The sequence below is a fragment of the Thermothelomyces thermophilus genome, chromosome 1 (genome assembly GCF_000226095.1).
Source record: "Thermothelomyces thermophilus ATCC 42464 chromosome 1, complete sequence".
NCBI lineage: Eukaryota > Fungi > Ascomycota > Sordariomycetes > Sordariales > Chaetomiaceae > Thermothelomyces > Thermothelomyces thermophilus.
This window is the reverse complement of record NC_016472.1, coordinates 8,223,419-8,239,980: the sequence shown is the minus strand read 5'-3', so window position 1 is coordinate 8,239,980 and position 16,562 is coordinate 8,223,419. Positions and strand designations below refer to the sequence as shown.

Below are 16,562 nucleotides of genomic sequence, written 5' to 3'. Positions count from 1 at the left end.
TGAGAATGTGGGGAAGGTGGCGTCATGGGCCATTGGCCGTCCAGGCGTACATTTCCGTAGCGCAAACTCACAAAACTGAAGCGATAAGGCCCGATAAGCTTAAGCAGCCGTTGATGCGGGGCACAGATTCGGGGTCCCTCCAAAACTTTTTGTAACTGGACTACTCCATTGGATTACACAGGTGCGCTACGACACACACGCGCGCGCCGGGGAACACTCAGCAGCCATGTTCCCCGAAAGCCCGGGGGGCAGTCCCTCCGTGACTGCGGAGATCACACAACGTACGTCGCTTCTCGGGTCGCTTGTCGTGGATGAGTGTAGGCTGGTACTGATACTCTTTTGCCTCCGCAGATGTCTTGGAATTATGGCACGAATATCGAATTCCGATCATCATGTCGACTCTATTTGTTCTAGGCCTGCTCCGTTTGTATCTGCATTCGACTGATGACAGATTGGTCTCACGGGTACAACCCGACTTTGACAAAAAAGCATCCCAAAATGCGAGCGTTGGCGCAATGGAGAAGCCCGAGGTCGTAGTTACCAAGGATGAAGGTTCTGAAGGGTCGGAAAGCACCGAGACGGGAAATAACAGGAGGGCGGCAAAGCATGGCCCGAGGAGAATCAGAGGTGATATCAACAAAAAGAAGCGGGAGAGCGCGGAAGCCGGGAGCGAGGGGCGCAGAATCCAGGTCCTGGTCTTTTACTCGTCCTTGACAGCCAGCACAGAGAAGATCGCCCGAACGTTCAGCCAAGAATTGGCGGCTTCTCTGGGTTGTTCTACGGAAAAGGAAGCGGAGAGCAGGTTCCTAGCCCCGCGGGTCCTGGACCTGGCTGAAATCGACTTCGACGAATACTTCATCACTCCCCCTAAATCCGAGTCTGAGCCCGCCGACTGCTTTTATCTCTTCATCATACCCAGCTACAACATTGACAGCATCAATGACACATTTCTCGAACATCTTCGAGAGACGCACCATGATTTCCGCATCGATACATCTCCCCTCGCCACTATCCTGGGATACTCGGTGTTTGGCTTGGGAGACAGGGAGGGATGGCCGACCGAAGAAGAAGGGTTCTGCTTCCAGGCGAAGGACGTGGACAAGTGGATGGCCAAGCTAAGCGGGCGTAAGCGCGCGTATCCGCTTGGAATGGGCGACTGGAAGCGAGACGGCAAAGAGAGGATGTCAGAATGGACAGCCGGTTTAGTCGACGTACTCAGACAGTTGGAGCAGACGGGCACCTTGGGAGAGGGTGTGCCGGGCTCCGGAGATCCTCTAGAGAGTGACGACGAAGGAGAGGCGGAAGATGACGGCGAAGTGCCGGACGAGGAGGTTTCCGTATCCAAGGCTGCAAAAGGGCGGAGCTCTGGCAGCCTCGAGGATGTTGAGGATATCGGTCGCATCATGGAGGCCTCGCAAGGGGGGGATTCCGGCAAGAGATCGGCCGCACCGCTCGCCATCGACTTCACCACAGAGGGGAAACCGGCGGCCAAGAAGGCTGCCAGTGCCGCGGTAAAGGAGATGGTGCCGAGGAGCTCGCCCACGTACGCCGCCCTGACGAAACAAGGCTACTCGATCGTCGGCTCGCACTCCGGCGTCAAGATCTGCCGCTGGACGAAATCCGCCCTGCGTGGCCGGGGCTCCTGCTACAAGTTCTCCTTCTACGGCATCAACTCGCACCAGTGCATGGAGACGACCCCCTCGCTCTCGTGTTCCAACAAGTGCGTGTTCTGCTGGCGCCACGGCACGAACCCGGTCGGCACGACCTGGCGGTGGGTCGTCGACCCGCCGAAGCTGATCTTTGACGGCGTCAAGGAGAACCACTACAAGAAGATCAAGATGATGCGCGGCGTCCCCGGAGTGCGGGCGGAGCGCTTCGCCGAGGCGATGCGCATCCGGCACTGCGCGCTGTCCCTGGTGGGCGAGCCCATCTTCTACCCGCACATCAACGAGTTCCTGGGCCTGCTGCACGGGGAGCGCATCTCGTCGTTCCTGGTCTGCAACGCGCAGCACCCGGACCAGCTCGCGGCGCTGCAGCACGTCACGCAGCTGTACGTCAGCATCGACGCGTCCAACCGCGAGTCGCTGCGGCGCATCGACCGGCCGCTGCACCGCGACTTCTGGGAGCGCTTCCAGCGCTGCCTCGACATCCTGCGCGAGCGCCGCTTCCGCCAGCGCACCGTCTTCCGGCTGACGCTGGTCAAGGGGTTCAACATCGAGGACGAGGCGGAGGGCTACGCCGACCTGGTGGAGAAGGGCCTGCCCTGCTTCGTCGAGGTCAAGGGGGTCACGTACTGCGGCACGTCGACGTCGAGCAGTGCCGGGCTGACCATGGCCAACGTGCCCTTCTACCAGGAGGTGTGCGACTTTGTCGTGGCGCTCGAGAAGGCGCTGCGGAAGAGGGGCCTCCAGTACGGCATCGCGGCCGAGCACGCGCACAGCTGCTGCATCCTGCTCGCGAGCGAGCGGTTCAGGGTCGACGGCAAGTGGCACACGCTGATTGACTACGACAAGTTCTTCCAGCTGCTGGAGGAAAAGGGCCCGGATGGCGACTTCGGCCCGGAGGATTACATGGGCCCGCCGACGCCCGAGTGGGCGACGTGGGGTAATGGCGGGTTCGATCCGAGGGATCAGAGAGTGGACAAGAAGGGACGGCCGATCGAGGCGGCATGAGGACTTGGGTCAGGCGCAGTCTGCTCACCCCCCGTAGAAAGGGAAGAGTTCTACTGTATGTATATGAAACCATTGATTCGTCATTATATAAGCCAAACAGCAACCCCCCTAGCGTTGCCCCCCTTGCTGCGGTTGGTTTTTTTTCGCGATGCAATTTATGTGTACAGGAATTTATCACTCTTACATCCTGCTCCCTCTGTATCTTGTTGATAGGAACCAGCCACGTGCCGGTTCGCGCCTCGTTCGGATAGGAGAGAGAATAGCCGTATCGTACAGTGCTGCTGGAACCCGCCGGACACGCGTCAAGGCCCGAACGCCCTGTGCAGAAATTAAGTCCTTTCTGTGGTGTGTCAATGGAGGAAAGGTTCGGACATTTCAACCTTCCTCCGGAGCTGGACGCGGCAGAGCCCGCCGGTGGTGTTGGAAGGCGAATAAAAATTTTCTTTTCGTCTAGTCCAGGCCAACACCGGGGGCGCCCATGTCGGCGCCCATCTCGCGCATGAGCTCGGCGACGTCGACGCCGGCCGGGCCGGTGTACGAGGTGCCGATTCGGAGGCTTCCGTCGTACGCGATCATCTCGGCGAGGATATCCAGGATGGGCTGTACAAGAAAAGAGAAACCGGATGCGTGAGCAAGCAGTGACACTCGGATGGTGATGGTCGTGGCAAAGCGCCCGAGGGAGGGGTTTTTTTTATTTGTTTCTCGTACCTTGGATACGGTCTTGTCGTAGATGTTGATCAGGTCGCCAGGCGTGGGATAGACCTTGAGGGCCTTGTAGAAGGCGAGGGCGGACTCAAGCGCCTTGGAGGCTGTAGGACGGGTAACGAGGCACAACGTGTCAACAGTTTGCGCAAGTAGATGGAACAAAAATGAAAATGAAGAGAAGAAAAGGTGGGGGGAGGAATCCCAGGGCACAGAAAGAAGAGGATGAACGTACGGTTCGCGGCCAGCATCTCACCGGCCTGGACCTGCTCGAGGAAGTAGGCCTCCTTCTCCTCGGCGCTGGCGGGGAAGCCCTCCTCCTTGGCCTCGTCGACGGCGTCCCTGATGGCCTGCTTCTGGGCGTTGGCGTCGGCCTCGGCCTTGCTCTTCTCGGCGCGTAGTTGCTGGCGCTGGCTGCGGCGCAATTGCCTGCGGAACTCGGCGCTGTGTCGGCGGCGGTAGTCGAAGTAGGCGGCGTACGCTGTGGGAGCGGAGGTAAGCAAAACGGGGTTCACGGTTCAGAGAGTCAGTTCCCAGTTGGTGATGCTGCCCGGCCTCGGATGATACTCCGATGCCGTCACGTCACCCCCCTAGGAGGCGGGCATACCGAGGAGGCCGGTCGCCAGGGCGGCGACGGTCGCCGTCGCGACCACGGCGGTTCGTGATGTTGTTGCTGCTGACATTGTGGCGTGAAGGACGGCGTTTGGGCGTGTCGTCAAAAGACGCGGCGGAGGAGATTGAGAAGAGAAATGGGGTTGGATGGATGAGCGATAACGGGTTGGTTGCTGCAAGCAAGCCGAACTCTCTCGGTCGATACAGGAATCCCGTTACAAAGCTTTGTTCAAGGTTTCTCCCAAAATTTCGGTGGGGCCGGCGGTGACCCACAGATCCGGTCGGATTTGGCTAAACTGAGTGCAAACAAGGTCTGCCGCACGCTTGTCCCCACTTTTGCCGTTCGCTTGCGCATCCTCTGCGGGTGCGGCTCAGCACACATATCATCGGTTTCCTTTTCCATACTACACAGTAAGTATCCTGCACACCACAGTACACGCCGTTATAACAGAGTATATTGCATCAACATTCAAAGAGTGAAGAGTAGTTAAGTTTACTACGCTGTCTCGAGACTTTCAGCATTTTTGAAAGTCGGGCGATGAAGTGCTCTTTTTTTTTTGATGCGATGCCGCGATTTTGTCACAAATTTGGGGTGAAATCTGGCTAGGTTATTCCCAATTGTATAGAAATACAGCACGTGTGGGAGTGGGAGGATTGCTAAAGGTATTACGACAGGTATTGTGCTGCTCGAGATCGAAAAGAGAGGGGATGAGGCGTGTGTCACTGATTTAGTTCCCTCCCTCAAGACACGCAAGTCGAGCTTCGCGCCGCTCGTCCGATTAATTAGGCCAAGGCGCACTCGATGACGGCGCTTCCCCCGGGAATCTGCGAGACCTTTGTGATTTTGAGCGCCGCCTTGCCGGTGATGTCCCGGAAGTTGTCCAGCGTCCTCTCCTTGCCCGAGATGGTCATCATGGACAGGTCCAGGGCGACCTGGAACGGCGACGGCAGGTCGCTGAGCAGGGTCTCGACGATCAGCAGCCTGCTGTCGGCTGCCATGGCGCCGGAGATGTGCTGCAGCATATTGACGCATTCCTCATCCGAATAGTCGTGGAGGCACCGACGCATATAGTAGACCAGGGCGCCTTTCCGGGCGAAAAGAGGACAGAGTTAGCAAATGTCTGTCGAGCCACACGCACGCACGCACACACACACACACACACACACATTGACACACACTCAAACAAGAGAAAGGAGGAGGAAGCGAGGAAGGGGGTAAGGGGAAGCGCGGAGTCCAGAAGACAAAAGTCACTCACCTCTGACCGGCTGCTCCTTGTGGAAGTCCATGGCGACCATCTGCACCTCGGCCAGCTCGGGAACCTCCCTGCTGGCCGCCTCGACCACCTCGGGCAGGTCCTCGAGCACGCAGCGGTGGGCGGGCAGCCCGGGCGTCAGCTTCAGGATGCCCAGGAGCGCATGGCCCCTGCCGCCGCCGACGTCGACGAGGAGCGGCCGGTCGGCGTCCCTGCCGGCCGCCTCGGCCGCCCAGCCGAGGTTGTAGGCGGGCAGCGGCGGCATCTGCTCCTCGATGACGCCCATGGCCAGCATGAAGACGCGCAAACGCTCCTCGCTGCTGTGCAGTATCTCCCACACGGTCGAGCCGAGCCGGTCCTCGGCGAAGGCCCGCACCGTCTGCAGCCGGTCCTCGGGCTCCGTCCCGAGGCCGAAGCGGTCAAAGTACTCAGGCATGGCCGCCCACGCCTTTAGCTGGCTGTCGAATCTGTGTGGATGCCTGTGTGTTAGTTAGTCTTCTAGATGTGGGAATGAGTTCCCACATGATATCTGTGCTCAGAAGATCGGTACCCTTCCTGTATCATGGCCCAGATGGGGTTGGGCGTCGTGAGGATGCGAGAGAAGTCGGTGTGTGCCACCCGGTCGGTCCCGACCAGCTTGAGGGTGCCGTTGGCGACGAGAGCCCGCGAAAAGCGTGCTAGTCAGAGAGTGTGGTGAGCCTGAAGTCTGGATCGAGCGGAGTGGATGGCGGAGTTCAGTGAGCTATAATATGGGTAAGGGATGGGCGTCTTACTGATGAGAGACACGTCAGCATTCAGCTCCGCAGCGAGGTCGTCGTATGAAATCGTGGCGCCGTCGTCGACAGGGATCTTCTCAAACGCCTTCCACTTGATGAACAGGCGGATGGCGGTGACATGAGCAAGCTGGGGCAGCCACATCAGGGCTCTGTCCCTGGGCAGGCTGACAGCTTCCTGCAGGTCTGCGCCGGCTTTCAGAAGGCTCACCCGCTGCATCATGTCGCTTTCGAGGGAGAGGCTGCCGGAACGGAGGTCCTGGGCGGTCTTGCTCAGCCTCTCGGCCAATGCCTCGAGTGTGTCTGCTAGAGTGGATGCCATGGTGAAAGCGAGCAAAGAGGTGGTATGTATTAATGATTCAACTTCAAAAGTTCTCGAAACCTCGCTAGAGGAACTATAAATACGAGGAGGATGGCTCTGGTGTTGTCTAAAAGATCCCACCCCAGGGAGAAAGAGCAATCAGGTGGGCAGTCTCTTTAATATTGTTTGGATGATATGTGAAGTAAATAGCGCAGGGCATTCCATCTTCCCGGCGTTGTCGTTGTCGTCAATGCTTTTTATAATCCTATGAGGACAGGAGTTGGTCAAGTAACAAGGGAGCGCGACTACGAGGTGCGGCATCAATTTGCCGAGTCCGAAGTCCGAGTTCTCTTTTCGGAGGCCGGACGCCGAGCCGTCGGCGGTCCTTTGGCGGGCACGACAAGGATTCACCGACCGGGAGGGCAGTGGTGTCCGGATTCGAGGCCGCGTCAGCATCGTCATTGTCGGAGCGGTGTTGCGACCTCGTTCTCCGAAGCGCGACTAGGGAGCTAAGAATCAATGAAGGGACTGAGTAGGTGACCGCCTTAACTAATTTCTTATCTGCGGAGCTCTGGAACTTAACTAATCAAGAGAGGCACGAAGCAGTAGCAATGTCTCTTCGCAGAGTGAGAGGTTGATAAAGGGAGATAGGTTACACGAATTGTGTTTGCTAAAATCAAAATCACGGTTGCGACTGCCTTCACAGAGCAGTTTTCTGCCGCGGGTAGGAAACAAGGCTGGCAGGTATGGCCGATGCCCAGTAATTAGAGTCGGTTGGACCGAATGTTAGGTATGAACAATCAAAGCCTAAGGCAAACCACTTCTAACTTCTGTTAGGTAATTAATAGTACCTAGGGGTGTAGGATGCCTAGCGTTCTGGTAAAACACCTACCTTAGGTAAGATAGGTACTACAGTAGGCCCGAGGGTCGCCTAGTGCCTACAAGCATCCGTAGTGTAATCCGTTTGGAGGAGTGATTCCTCTGTTTAACCGTGCCTGGGTATCACCGTATCCTGTGGGGCAATATCACTGCAGTGGCTCGAGACTCTTCAAGCTTGCCATTGGTTGGGTCTTGAGATCTCGGTTCCATCGTCATCCGTTCACTCCGAAAACAAGTCCACAAATACCCCGAGATGGACCAACTTGTCGTTTCCACCTCCACCTCTTGGCTTCCACTTCCATCCTAGGACAACCGACTACCCGTGAGTGCCTCGAACGCCCTGGGACTGACTGGTATGTGGGTGCTCTACACGAGTGTGTTTACCTTTCAAAGACGCCAGTCCCGTTGAGCATTCTTACCACAGTTAAGGCATCTGATCACCTTCAAGCCGTTCCAACGCTCTTTAGGAGTATCTTATTTTTTTTATTTTTTTTTTATTTTACTTGAAATTTCCTGTTTTTGGACTCAGTACGGAGCAAGTACGGAGTAATCCCTACGCTTTTAATCACACGCGCTTGCAAGTAAATCCTTCGACAGGGGTCTGGTCCAAGCAGGATCGCAATAAATTCAGGGGCAAGGTAACGTTAATCTTAAATCTGCTGACTAGTGTATGTACAAAGTACTGCGTAGATTTGGCAGTAAGACTTTACATACAAAACCAAGAGCTCTTCTTCCGCAGCGCACAGGGTGAAGATCATTTCCTGATATTCCTTCTTTTTTACAACTTTTCCTAAAACGCCTACCTTGCTGTACACGCAGTGATACATATCAAGTCAACCTCTACACTAATTAATAATTGACAATGTACTCCTCCCTTGGTTCCGCGGTGCTCGCCGCGCTGTGCCTCCTGCCTTCCACCTCGGCGGCTCTCAAGACCGTGCCGAACGGCCCGAACAAACTGGACGAGTGCCCGGCATGCCCGCGCATGTACACGGCCCTGGTTCAATGCCAGAAGATCGAACAGCCGGACGGCTCATGGGCCAAGGTCAATGACTGCATCTGCGTCCCTGGTTACGACGGCTGGTACCCTTACCTTGACGCGTGTCGCGAATGTCTGGCAACCGGCACCGACGACTTCTTCGGCAACATGGGCAGGCTGATGACCCAGCTCTACGGCGCCTGCCGCGACGGTCCCAGCGGCAACATCACGAGCAACGGGCTCAGCCTCTGCGTGGGCAGCAGCGACTACGAGAGCTGCATCTCGCTCAAGGATGCCTCGCACGGCGACAGCTGGGCCAGCTTCCGGGGGCTTACCGAGAAGTATCAGGTCCTCCCCAGCAGCAACCGGACCCAAACACTCAATCTCGCGGCGCTGGAGGAGGAAGAGGACCCCTCGACTGCTTCCGCCAGCACCACCAAGCCGCCAGCATCCTCCAGGACGTCCGAGACCGCGTCAGCAACCGGAACGAGCAGCGAGGCTCCGTCCAACACGGTTGCTTCGCAAACCAGCACCACTGCTGCCGCCACTGCTGCCGCCACCGAAAGCCCATCCTCGGCCGCTCGGATGAGCTACGAGTCTCGGGCGGGATGCATTGTGGGCATCTCGATCACTGCCGGTATTGTTGGCTTGCTAGCCTGAGCTGGGGGATCATCTTCTGTCGCTACATCATTGCTCGTGTAATAATCTATAATTACCTACCATAATGATGATTCTTTGCTAGCAAAATCAGGATGATTTTGAAGGCCATTGAGGCGATCTCTTTTTCACTCAGGAGATCCGGAACCGACCACGATGGCGGCGACGACGGCGTCCACACCGAGAATGCAAATCGGGTTTCTGAGTCCAATAGAAGATCATCATTGAAGCATTCCCGCAGCCCGTCGGCTGCTGAGGTCGGCACCCAAAACGTCGACGGCTCTGGCTCCGACATCCGCCGCATCGCCAAGCGGGGCGCGCCGCGACAGCCGCTCCCTGCTCGTCGGACCCGGCGATGACGCGAGGGAAGAGGAGCGCGAGATGCGGGCTAACCTCGATCGCCGCGCGGTCGTCGAAGAGGGAGAGGAAGGGGGAGGCGAGGCTCCGGATCGGCAGCGCGACGGAGGAGCGTCGAGCGATGCGGAGGACGACGACGACGACGACGACGACGAACAAGTCGGCTACACGCCTCTAGTCGAACCGACAACCACGAGGGAAGGCCTGCTGAGACCTCAGGACCCGGATCGGACTTCAACCGGGTATGTGGATGGACTGGATGAGGTGGATGAGAGGGGCGACGACGACGATGTCGAGAAGAAGAGGAGTGATGATTATGATGTTGGAAATCACGCAGAGTTTGAGGACGACGACGATGATACGGAGAATCTGGATCCCGGGGAGCGTCTGGTGTGAACAATGGCACTCTTCTGAGGGTACGTTGCGCCCGGGGAGGTTTGTGGGTTTTTAAGAGTCGGTGCGGGCCGCCCTGTGGTTTCAAAAGAATCTACCACTTTCCACGGGAACAGAAATGGCAGAGGAAAGAGCGTTCTTTTTTTTTTTTTAAAAAAAAAAAAAACCACTAACGTATAATTAAGGAACTTAGTTTATCCAAAAACAGTCACAACTAGACTCTTTCTTCCTTTAACAGTCTTCGATCAAGATACTCGCTCTCAAAAACAGCCTTTAAGCCGTAAAGGCTTCTCGAGTAGTACACAACCTAGAGGTAATTATAAGCTATTTAATTAGTTTTCAATGAGCGACTGTGATGATGGTTCTTTTAAGATCTTGAAACTCTTGGAAACTAGTCTTGAGATTGCTACACCAGTTAGGACGTTAAAATGAGTCCTGGAAGAACTGATTAGGAAATATCTCGTAACTATACGCAGTCATTACTCCGTACTCCGTAGTGCCCTGAGCTCTTTTGAGAACCCGAGCCACATTCCTGTTGGCTGTGCACGGACCACGTCCTGAACACTAGGATCCCCACTGTTTGCCGCTACGATACTTGAAGCAGCCAATGTTCAACGTCGCGTCGCAGCTGCCGACAGCTCTTTGACCTTCAATACCAGCCGTAAACTGGCCGCATTTTGAGTCACTTGAATACACGAGGCGTGCGACTGCAGGACCGAGTTGTCTCTCTTGTTCGACGAGCTGCATACCCCGCGCGCCGGTTGTCCGCCATGGCTGAGGAACGGTCCAAGATATTATCGCTGCGTAGTGGAGGGAAGAGGAAGGCCCGGCCAGCCATCAAGATCTCTGCGCCCATCTTGCAAGAAGGCTCAGGCCTGCAAGCCCCCTCGGAGCGTCCGTCAGCAGAGGATGCGCCTCAGCCTCGGCCCCGACCCCCGCCGCAGAGTAGCGCCAAAGTGAGCCCGCTTCCCCTCGCCATCTCCATGGTTTTCATGGTCCGGGTGCAGGAGTTAACTGTCTTCCGCCGCAGACTTCGGATCTTGTCAAGCGCCGGTACTCGACACGTTTCAACAATATTCCGCCCGACTTTGACCCGACCAAGGACCCCGTGCCAGCCGTGCCCAGTCTCGATCGATATGTGCAATCCCAGGCCCAGGATCGCCGGCCGCCACCGTCGAGAGAAGGGCGAAGCGAAGGTGGGAGCGGTGGGGCCCCAATTCCGGTGGACGTGAGAGCACTTCGGGATCCGAACCTGGTCCCTGAGCAGTACGTCACCGAGATCCTCAGCGAGGCCACCGAGGACGAGATTCGCGAGTACGAGTCGGCTCTGCGTAAGCTCAAGCGCCGCGTGTCGACCGACCTCCAGCAAAATGTCTACCAGAACCGCACGCAGTTCATCAAGATCAGCAAGGAGGCGGAAAAGCTCAAGAGCGAAATGCGCACCCTCAGGAACCTGATGGCGGAGTTGAAGGCCAACACCACCGCCCTACGGTCATCCTCCAACAGCGTGGAGGACGCCGGTTTTGGCGGCCAGATAGGCGCGGGATTGAGCAGGAGGGACAAGCGGAGCTCCGTAGCCGATAGGACCGCGCTCTGGAGCGCTCAGATGCAGGCCCTGTACAAGAACGTCGAAGGCTCGCAGAAGTTCCTCCCCAACGTACCAGGCCGCCATGTCGTTCAGAACGCGGGACCGTGGGTGGAGTTGGACAATGCGACCTACAGATCCCGTCGAGCGATGCAGATCTTCCTGCTGAACGACCACCTCCTCATTGCCTCGCGAAAGAAGCGCAAGGCCGACGCGCCCGTTGCCCCCGATAGCCGTGCCCCCATGACGAAGCTCGTGGCGGACCGCTGCTGGCATCTCCTGGACGTTGAGGTGGTGGACATGGCCGGGCCGAGCGACTCCTCGTCGAGCGGTAGGAATAAGCTCGCCGATGCCATCATGGTCCGGGGCGGCGGGCAGAACGAGTCCTTCATCTACCGCACCGAAAAGGCCGAGGATCCGGAGAAGGCAGCCCTGATCCTCAACATCCGGAAGCGAGTGGAAGAGCTGCGGCGGAACCTCCAGTCCGAGAGGGAGGCCACCAACAAGGCCAAGGAAACCATCAACTACTTCGCCTCGCGCGATCCCGGCCTGCTGCAGAAGACGGAGCTGCTCGAGACCCTGTCCGACATCAAGGACATGCTGATCGAGGTGGACGGCAAGCAGCAGAACCTCCGGTGGGTTGAGAGCCAGATGGACGAGCTCGACATCCACATCGCCCTCCAACAGATCGAGCCAGCCGTCACTCTCGTCGAGAAAATGAAGGGTCTGGCGCAGGGCCTGAAGAATAATATCATTGCGCAGGACTTTATCTCGTTCAAGGTCGACGAGAGGAGGGCCAAGTTGGCGGCTCTGGTTGTACGGGAACTCGTCAGCAGCCACAATCATCAGACCAAGACCAAGCAGAACGTGTCTTGGTTGACCCGGTTGGGCCTCGAAGACCGGGCACGCGAAGCATATCTGGAGGCACGGAGCGAGACGATCCACAAACGATCCAGGTAGGCGGCTAACCTAGCGGGATGGGCAACTCCCTGGACCCCCAGAGGCACTCTCGGCTAACAATCGCGAAACACAGGCAATGCATCTTCCAAGGTAACCTAGACCAGTATATCTGGGAGATCTCGTTTGTTTACTTCGCTATCATCCGCAACACCGTCAGCTGCTTCCAGGCGTGCTTCCCACCGCCAATGATGAGCGCCTGTGTCAAGTGGGCCAAGCAGGAAGTAGACGCCTTCAACGCGATTCTCGCCCGGCAACTGAGCGGCGAGAAGGAAGGAAGCGAGATGTGGACTCGGTGCATGGAGACGGCCAAAAGCCATGCCGGCATGCTCTCCGAAGTTGGCCTAGACTTCCGGAACCTGGTCGGCCAGAACATGGCCGCGCCAACCGATGTGTCGTCGTCCAGCGCGCCGGCCGGTTTAGGGCTGGTTATGAATGTGCAGGCCGCTTAGCTACTTGCCTAAGGCGCCCCGGGGGGAGAGGGTTTCTGTTGTTAGCACTTGAGATGATGCAACATCACTACAGATCTTGTATGAAACATATACGCTAGACAAGTTACTGAAGAAGGAAAAGATGGAGTTCATGCGCCAGTGATTATGCTCTCCTTACTTGCAATGTCTGTGAGTACTATGTACGCGGGGGGATACTTGGTAATCAATAGAATCTTGTCTGCTCTCTGGAGGCCGGGACCCCCCTTATCCCGTCCCACTTCTCCCGCGATGGTTGCAAGGGGTTTGATACGCTGAGCGGGCCCAGTGGTGGGGGGCGGGCTCCGAGGTTGCTTTGAGGCGGGCCTTCCAACACCAGCAAGCTTGCCCGCTGATGTTGGTGGGGAACCTTGGAAGCTGGCGCACGGGCCACAGTAAGGTAGGTCGCCTCGTAGTGTAGCCCAGAAGTGCCGGCATCAGCGCACCGGCTTCACCTCATTTCAGCATCAACGTTTCTTGCAACTCCCCCCGATCATCGCACTTGGCATTATACCCTTGGTTCGAAGATCAAGCCTTCTGTGACGACTGCGCGACTGGAGCGTTTTTTATCCTTCCTTTTTTTCTTCCTCTTTTTTTGCCTTTGAGCTTTCCCACTTTGGAGTCTCGGCCACGACCATTGCCTCTCAAACCCACCCCCACCCGCTAAACAGGAAACGGCAGCCCCTGGCGACACCCGCCCACCTGCCCAATTTTGACCCCGATCTTGGACCCGCGCCGCGACCACAAACGAACGTGCCAGTGGACACAAACGTCATTGCTCCCATCTCCGCGACTCCTTTCAGGCACGCCGACTGCGCTCCGAGAGCTCGACGGCACCATCCCCGACCACGACTCATTGACTTTACATCGTCCGAGCGAAGGGATCAGTCTCAGGAATGGATACAAACATGGAGGATGTCGGGCGCGTGCCCGCCGACCTGAGCCCGGCCAACCTCGAGCCGGCCTCCATTCCGACGCTCGACGGCTGGATCGAGAGCTTGATGCAGTGCAAGCAGCTGGCCGAATCAGATGTCCAGAGACTGTGCGAGAAGGTCCGTCTCGCCTTGCGACGTTTCCCCCCGTTTACCCCTCCCCAGTTGGCTAGCTCCGTCGCCTCGCCGCTCTCCTCCTCCCGCCTGCGCAATACTTCCCACCGAGCCCTCCTCCCTTTGCATCAGAACAAACTTCGGGGAGGCATCGCTGTTCTCTCAATCTCCAACGATCGTGTTCCTGTTCCCGCAGCCGACGGCGTGTGCTGACATTCATACATTCCTGTCTTAGGCACGCGAAGTTCTGCAAGAAGAATCCAACGTCCAACCTGTCGTATGTCTATCCCGCCGATCCAGGATGCCGCACAAGCACGGTTCTTACTTTTAACAAACGCCAACTGACGCTCCCCAGAAATGTCCCGTGACGGTTTGCGGCGACATCCATGGCCAGTTCCACGACTTGATGGAGCTCTTTAAGATCGGCGGTCCAAACCCCGACACCAACTATCTCTTCATGGGTATGGCACGGCCGGCTGAGATCCCCACCCAGTAACAAAGCGGGCGAGGAGGCGAACTTTAGATTCTGACGATTTGGCTGTTGCGCAGGGGATTATGTCGATCGAGGGTACTACTCTGTCGAGACCGTCACCCTGCTTGTGGCCCTCAAGATCCGATACCCGCAGCGCATCACTATCCTGCGCGGCAACCACGAGTCCCGCCAGATCACCCAGGTGTACGGCTTTTACGATGAGTGCCTGCGCAAGTACGGCAACGCCAATGTGTGGAAGTACTTTACCGACCTCTTCGACTACCTTCCCCTCACCGCCTTGATCGACAACCAGATCTTTTGCTTGCACGGCGGCCTCTCGCCGAGCATTGACACTCTCGATAACATCAGGGCTCTGGACAGGATCCAGGAGGTGCCGCATGAGGGGCCCATGTGCGATCTCCTGTGGTCCGACCCCGACGACCGGTGCGGCTGGGGTATCTCACCCCGAGGCGCGGGGTACACGTTCGGCCAGGACATATCAGAGGCTTTCAACCATAATAATGGGCTGACCCTGATTGCCCGGGCGCACCAGCTCGTGATGGAGGGGTACAATTGGTCGCAGGACCGAAATGTGGTGACCATCTTTTCGGGTGAGTGCCACCGGCGTGTCCGTGGGAGTTGCCCTTCCTTGTTTGCTGACTGGGCTGGCAGCCCCCAACTATTGCTACAGATGCGGCAACCAGGCCGCGATAATGGAGATCGACGAGCACCTGAAATACACATTGTAAGTGTGGCCCCGTCTGGGTAGGCTGCAGACATCCAGAGCTAACTAGAATCCCCGCGCAGCCTGCAATTCGATCCGTGCCCGAGGGCGGGAGAACCCATGGTGTCTAGGAGTGAGTCTAGCTCCTCTCGCAAAGACCAGACCCTGTCATTCACACTAACCAACACTGCTCAGGGACCCCGGATTATTTCTTGTAATGAAAACAAAAAACCAACGCTGGCCTCTGGCCGCGTACCCGTGCTCGGCAAGAACTGTCATAGTACGGGGAGCACATCTGGCGATACATCGATACTGGCCCTCCTGCCAGGCTACCTCTGCGTTTCTTAGAGGGGATGGGCGGCGCTATCAAGAAGAGGTACCTACGTTGTATCCAGAGAACAACAGGTCAAACAGTTGCTCGGGCCCCGTAATTCCCCTGGCATCTGAACCGAACGTTCCCCCAGTTGCCGGTTCTCGTCATGGAGCAAGGAGGCTGCATGTTAAGAGACCAGCAATCGGATTGGATTATGAGGGCTTCTTACCTGTTGTCGAGATCCACGTCTCGCTTCGCGGAGCGAGCTGGGATTAGGCTAGTTGTGCCATGCCAGCGTTGCTTTTCAATCTCAATGAATGAAGTTTTTGCTGTTCTGTGCTATGTCCCCGTTCCGTAATTATCTGGCATCTTGACACTCTCTTAGGCATCGAGTTTTGGAGTTTCCACGAAGCGTCTGCCTCAGCCACAAGTCTAATCGGCCGCATCTCTGAAACATATCCCGCACCCGCTTTCTAAGCCTTTCAATCAACAGCCTGCATATGCTGGGGGGCCAGAAGTGGCAGACGAGCGCGCAGACCGCAGCAATCCCTCGCTCGGGTTCTGTAACATGTAAAAGAAGGCGCTCGCTTCACGTCATCCTTGGTGTTGATATTGACTTTGAGCAACAGATTCTCTGTCTGGTACGGCCGAGGGGAAGGGGTGAGCAGGTTGCCCACAACGAGGGTTCATACCTGCATTCGGCATGGCTGCTGGAGAGGATGACGCTTGGGTCAAGAGCCCGTGTAACTCTCATGGACCTAGAGCCTCAAGAAGCAGTCTGCTGTCTGCCACCATGTCCTTTACTCACTCACCTGCTGAGGGCTTCCCTCGCCTCTGCTGTGACCATCACCTCGCATTCACCGAACCCTCCCCCCCTCCCCCACCCCTTTTTCTCTTCCTCTCTCGTTGCTGCCGCATGTCGTATGCCGCATGCCCCTCTCGCCAACTCATGCCTGAGCTCCCTGTACCTCTTCTGCACATCTTCTGCACATGACGTTTATCTGGCGACTCTGCTCGACTGGTCTCGCGCTGGTGCCGAGGAATCAGAGAGAGAAAGGGGGAGGAGGGACACGGCGGTCTCGAAACTCGTCGGGGGTCGGAGCTCTACGCAAACGAGTTTCTGCGGCACGTCCCTTCCCGCCGCCCCCCCTTTTTGTCAACACCACCTGGTTGGGTCTGTGTCTGTGCCTTACGCTCGGTCCATGGCTTTGTGTTCAGAGCTTTCCTTCCTCCACCCAACCCCCTGAAATCGCAAGTCGCTCATTCCCTCTCTCATAGCCCCTTGTTTTGTCGTTGCTATATCCTTTTTATTCAGGGCTTGAGGAGGGAAAGATGTCTAGCTCTACATCGTCCGCTACAGCGTCAGGGAGCGCCAGTGTTCCTGCAGCAACAGAATCTGGGGTACGTCTCTGTCTCCTCT

General features: G+C 57.1%; 7 protein-coding genes across 7 annotated transcripts; 5 read left to right on the top strand and 2 right to left on the bottom strand.

Annotated features, from left to right (window-relative positions):
* The first annotated feature begins 155 nt into the window (after nucleotides 1-155).
* MYCTH_2298553 (uncharacterized protein) lies at nucleotides 156-2,897 on the top strand. The gene is made up of 2 exons (XM_003660300.1): nucleotides 156-281; nucleotides 352-2,897. The coding sequence occupies exon 2, from the start codon at nucleotides 516-518 to the stop codon at nucleotides 2,670-2,672; it is 2,157 nt and encodes a 718-aa protein (XP_003660348.1). The 5' UTR covers nucleotides 156-281; nucleotides 352-515; the 3' UTR covers nucleotides 2,673-2,897.
* Nucleotides 2,898-4,225, bottom strand: MYCTH_2298552 (uncharacterized protein). Its single transcript, XM_003660299.1, has 4 exons — nucleotides 3,982-4,225; nucleotides 3,610-3,855; nucleotides 3,381-3,481; nucleotides 2,898-3,272 (listed from the first exon to the last, which is right to left on the bottom strand). Exons 1-4 carry the CDS (start codon nucleotides 4,055-4,057, stop codon nucleotides 3,123-3,125), a joined length of 573 nt encoding a protein of 190 aa, XP_003660347.1. The 5' UTR covers nucleotides 4,058-4,225; the 3' UTR covers nucleotides 2,898-3,122.
* Nucleotides 4,226-4,623: 398 nt separating this feature from the next.
* MYCTH_2298547 (uncharacterized protein) lies at nucleotides 4,624-6,457 on the bottom strand. The gene is made up of 4 exons (XM_003660298.1): nucleotides 6,013-6,457; nucleotides 5,790-5,916; nucleotides 5,243-5,706; nucleotides 4,624-5,071 (listed from the first exon to the last, which is right to left on the bottom strand). The coding sequence occupies exons 1-4, from the start codon at nucleotides 6,332-6,334 to the stop codon at nucleotides 4,770-4,772; spliced, it is 1,215 nt and encodes a 404-aa protein (XP_003660346.1). The 5' UTR covers nucleotides 6,335-6,457; the 3' UTR covers nucleotides 4,624-4,769.
* A 1,597-nt stretch (nucleotides 6,458-8,054) lies between these two features.
* On the top strand, nucleotides 8,055-8,831 carry MYCTH_2055951 (uncharacterized protein; the record flags this gene model as incomplete). Its single annotated transcript, XM_003660297.1, has 1 exon — nucleotides 8,055-8,831. The coding sequence occupies one exon, from the start codon at nucleotides 8,055-8,057 to the stop codon at nucleotides 8,829-8,831; it is 777 nt and encodes a 258-aa protein (XP_003660345.1).
* Nucleotides 8,832-9,020: 189 nt separating this feature from the next.
* Nucleotides 9,021-9,791, top strand: MYCTH_2298544 (uncharacterized protein). Its single transcript, XM_003660296.1, has one exon. The coding sequence runs from the start codon at nucleotides 9,210-9,212 to the stop codon at nucleotides 9,579-9,581; it is 372 nt and encodes a 123-aa protein (XP_003660344.1). The 5' UTR covers nucleotides 9,021-9,209; the 3' UTR covers nucleotides 9,582-9,791.
* A 408-nt stretch (nucleotides 9,792-10,199) lies between these two features.
* On the top strand, nucleotides 10,200-12,711 carry MYCTH_2298542 (uncharacterized protein). Its single transcript, XM_003660295.1, has 3 exons — nucleotides 10,200-10,534; nucleotides 10,609-12,119; nucleotides 12,197-12,711. Exons 1-3 carry the CDS (start codon nucleotides 10,349-10,351, stop codon nucleotides 12,570-12,572), a joined length of 2,073 nt encoding a protein of 690 aa, XP_003660343.1. The 5' UTR covers nucleotides 10,200-10,348; the 3' UTR covers nucleotides 12,573-12,711.
* A 405-nt stretch (nucleotides 12,712-13,116) lies between these two features.
* On the top strand, nucleotides 13,117-15,483 carry MYCTH_2073591 (uncharacterized protein). Its single transcript, XM_003660294.1, has 7 exons — nucleotides 13,117-13,639; nucleotides 13,869-13,910; nucleotides 13,989-14,094; nucleotides 14,183-14,716; nucleotides 14,778-14,850; nucleotides 14,913-14,962; nucleotides 15,025-15,483. Exons 1-7 carry the CDS (start codon nucleotides 13,484-13,486, stop codon nucleotides 15,045-15,047), a joined length of 984 nt encoding a protein of 327 aa, XP_003660342.1. The 5' UTR covers nucleotides 13,117-13,483; the 3' UTR covers nucleotides 15,048-15,483.
* The last annotated feature ends 1,079 nt before the right edge of the window (nucleotides 15,484-16,562 follow it).

Excerpts from the sequence above, each read along its gene's own strand:
- MYCTH_2298553 (XM_003660300.1), top strand. The coding sequence starts at position 516 with ATGGAGAAGCCCGAGGTCGTAGTTACCAAGGATGAAGGTTCTGAAGGG.
- MYCTH_2298552 (XM_003660299.1), bottom strand. The coding sequence starts at position 4,057 with ATGTCAGCAGCAACAACATCACGAACCGCCGTGGTCGCGACGGCGACC. Across the intron at positions 3,482-3,609 it reads TGAGATGCTGGCCGCGAACC|CCTCCAAGGCGCTTGAGTCC; the intron begins GTACGTTCATCC and ends CCCGTCCTACAG. Across the intron at positions 3,273-3,380 it reads ACGACAAGACCGTATCCAAG|CCCATCCTGGATATCCTCGC; the intron begins GTACGAGAAACA and ends TTTCTTGTACAG.
- MYCTH_2298547 (XM_003660298.1), bottom strand. The coding sequence starts at position 6,334 with ATGGCATCCACTCTAGCAGACACACTCGAGGCATTGGCCGAGAGGCTG. Across the intron at positions 5,917-6,012 it reads TGCTGACGTGTCTCTCATCA|CACGCTTTTCGCGGGCTCTC; the intron begins GTAAGACGCCCA and ends CTCTCTGACTAG. Across the intron at positions 5,072-5,242 it reads CAAGGAGCAGCCGGTCAGAG|GCGCCCTGGTCTACTATATG; the intron begins GTGAGTGACTTT and ends TCGCCCGGAAAG.
- MYCTH_2298544 (XM_003660296.1), top strand. The coding sequence starts at position 9,210 with ATGCGGGCTAACCTCGATCGCCGCGCGGTCGTCGAAGAGGGAGAGGAA.
- MYCTH_2298542 (XM_003660295.1), top strand. The coding sequence starts at position 10,349 with ATGGCTGAGGAACGGTCCAAGATATTATCGCTGCGTAGTGGAGGGAAG. Across the intron at positions 10,535-10,608 it reads CGCCGCAGAGTAGCGCCAAA|ACTTCGGATCTTGTCAAGCG; the intron begins GTGAGCCCGCTT and ends CTTCCGCCGCAG. Across the intron at positions 12,120-12,196 it reads ACGATCCACAAACGATCCAG|GCAATGCATCTTCCAAGGTA; the intron begins GTAGGCGGCTAA and ends CGCGAAACACAG.
- MYCTH_2073591 (XM_003660294.1), top strand. The coding sequence starts at position 13,484 with ATGGATACAAACATGGAGGATGTCGGGCGCGTGCCCGCCGACCTGAGC. Across the intron at positions 14,851-14,912 it reads GAGCACCTGAAATACACATT|CCTGCAATTCGATCCGTGCC; the intron begins GTAAGTGTGGCC and ends ATCCCCGCGCAG. Across the intron at positions 14,963-15,024 it reads AGAACCCATGGTGTCTAGGA|GGACCCCGGATTATTTCTTG; the intron begins GTGAGTCTAGCT and ends AACACTGCTCAG.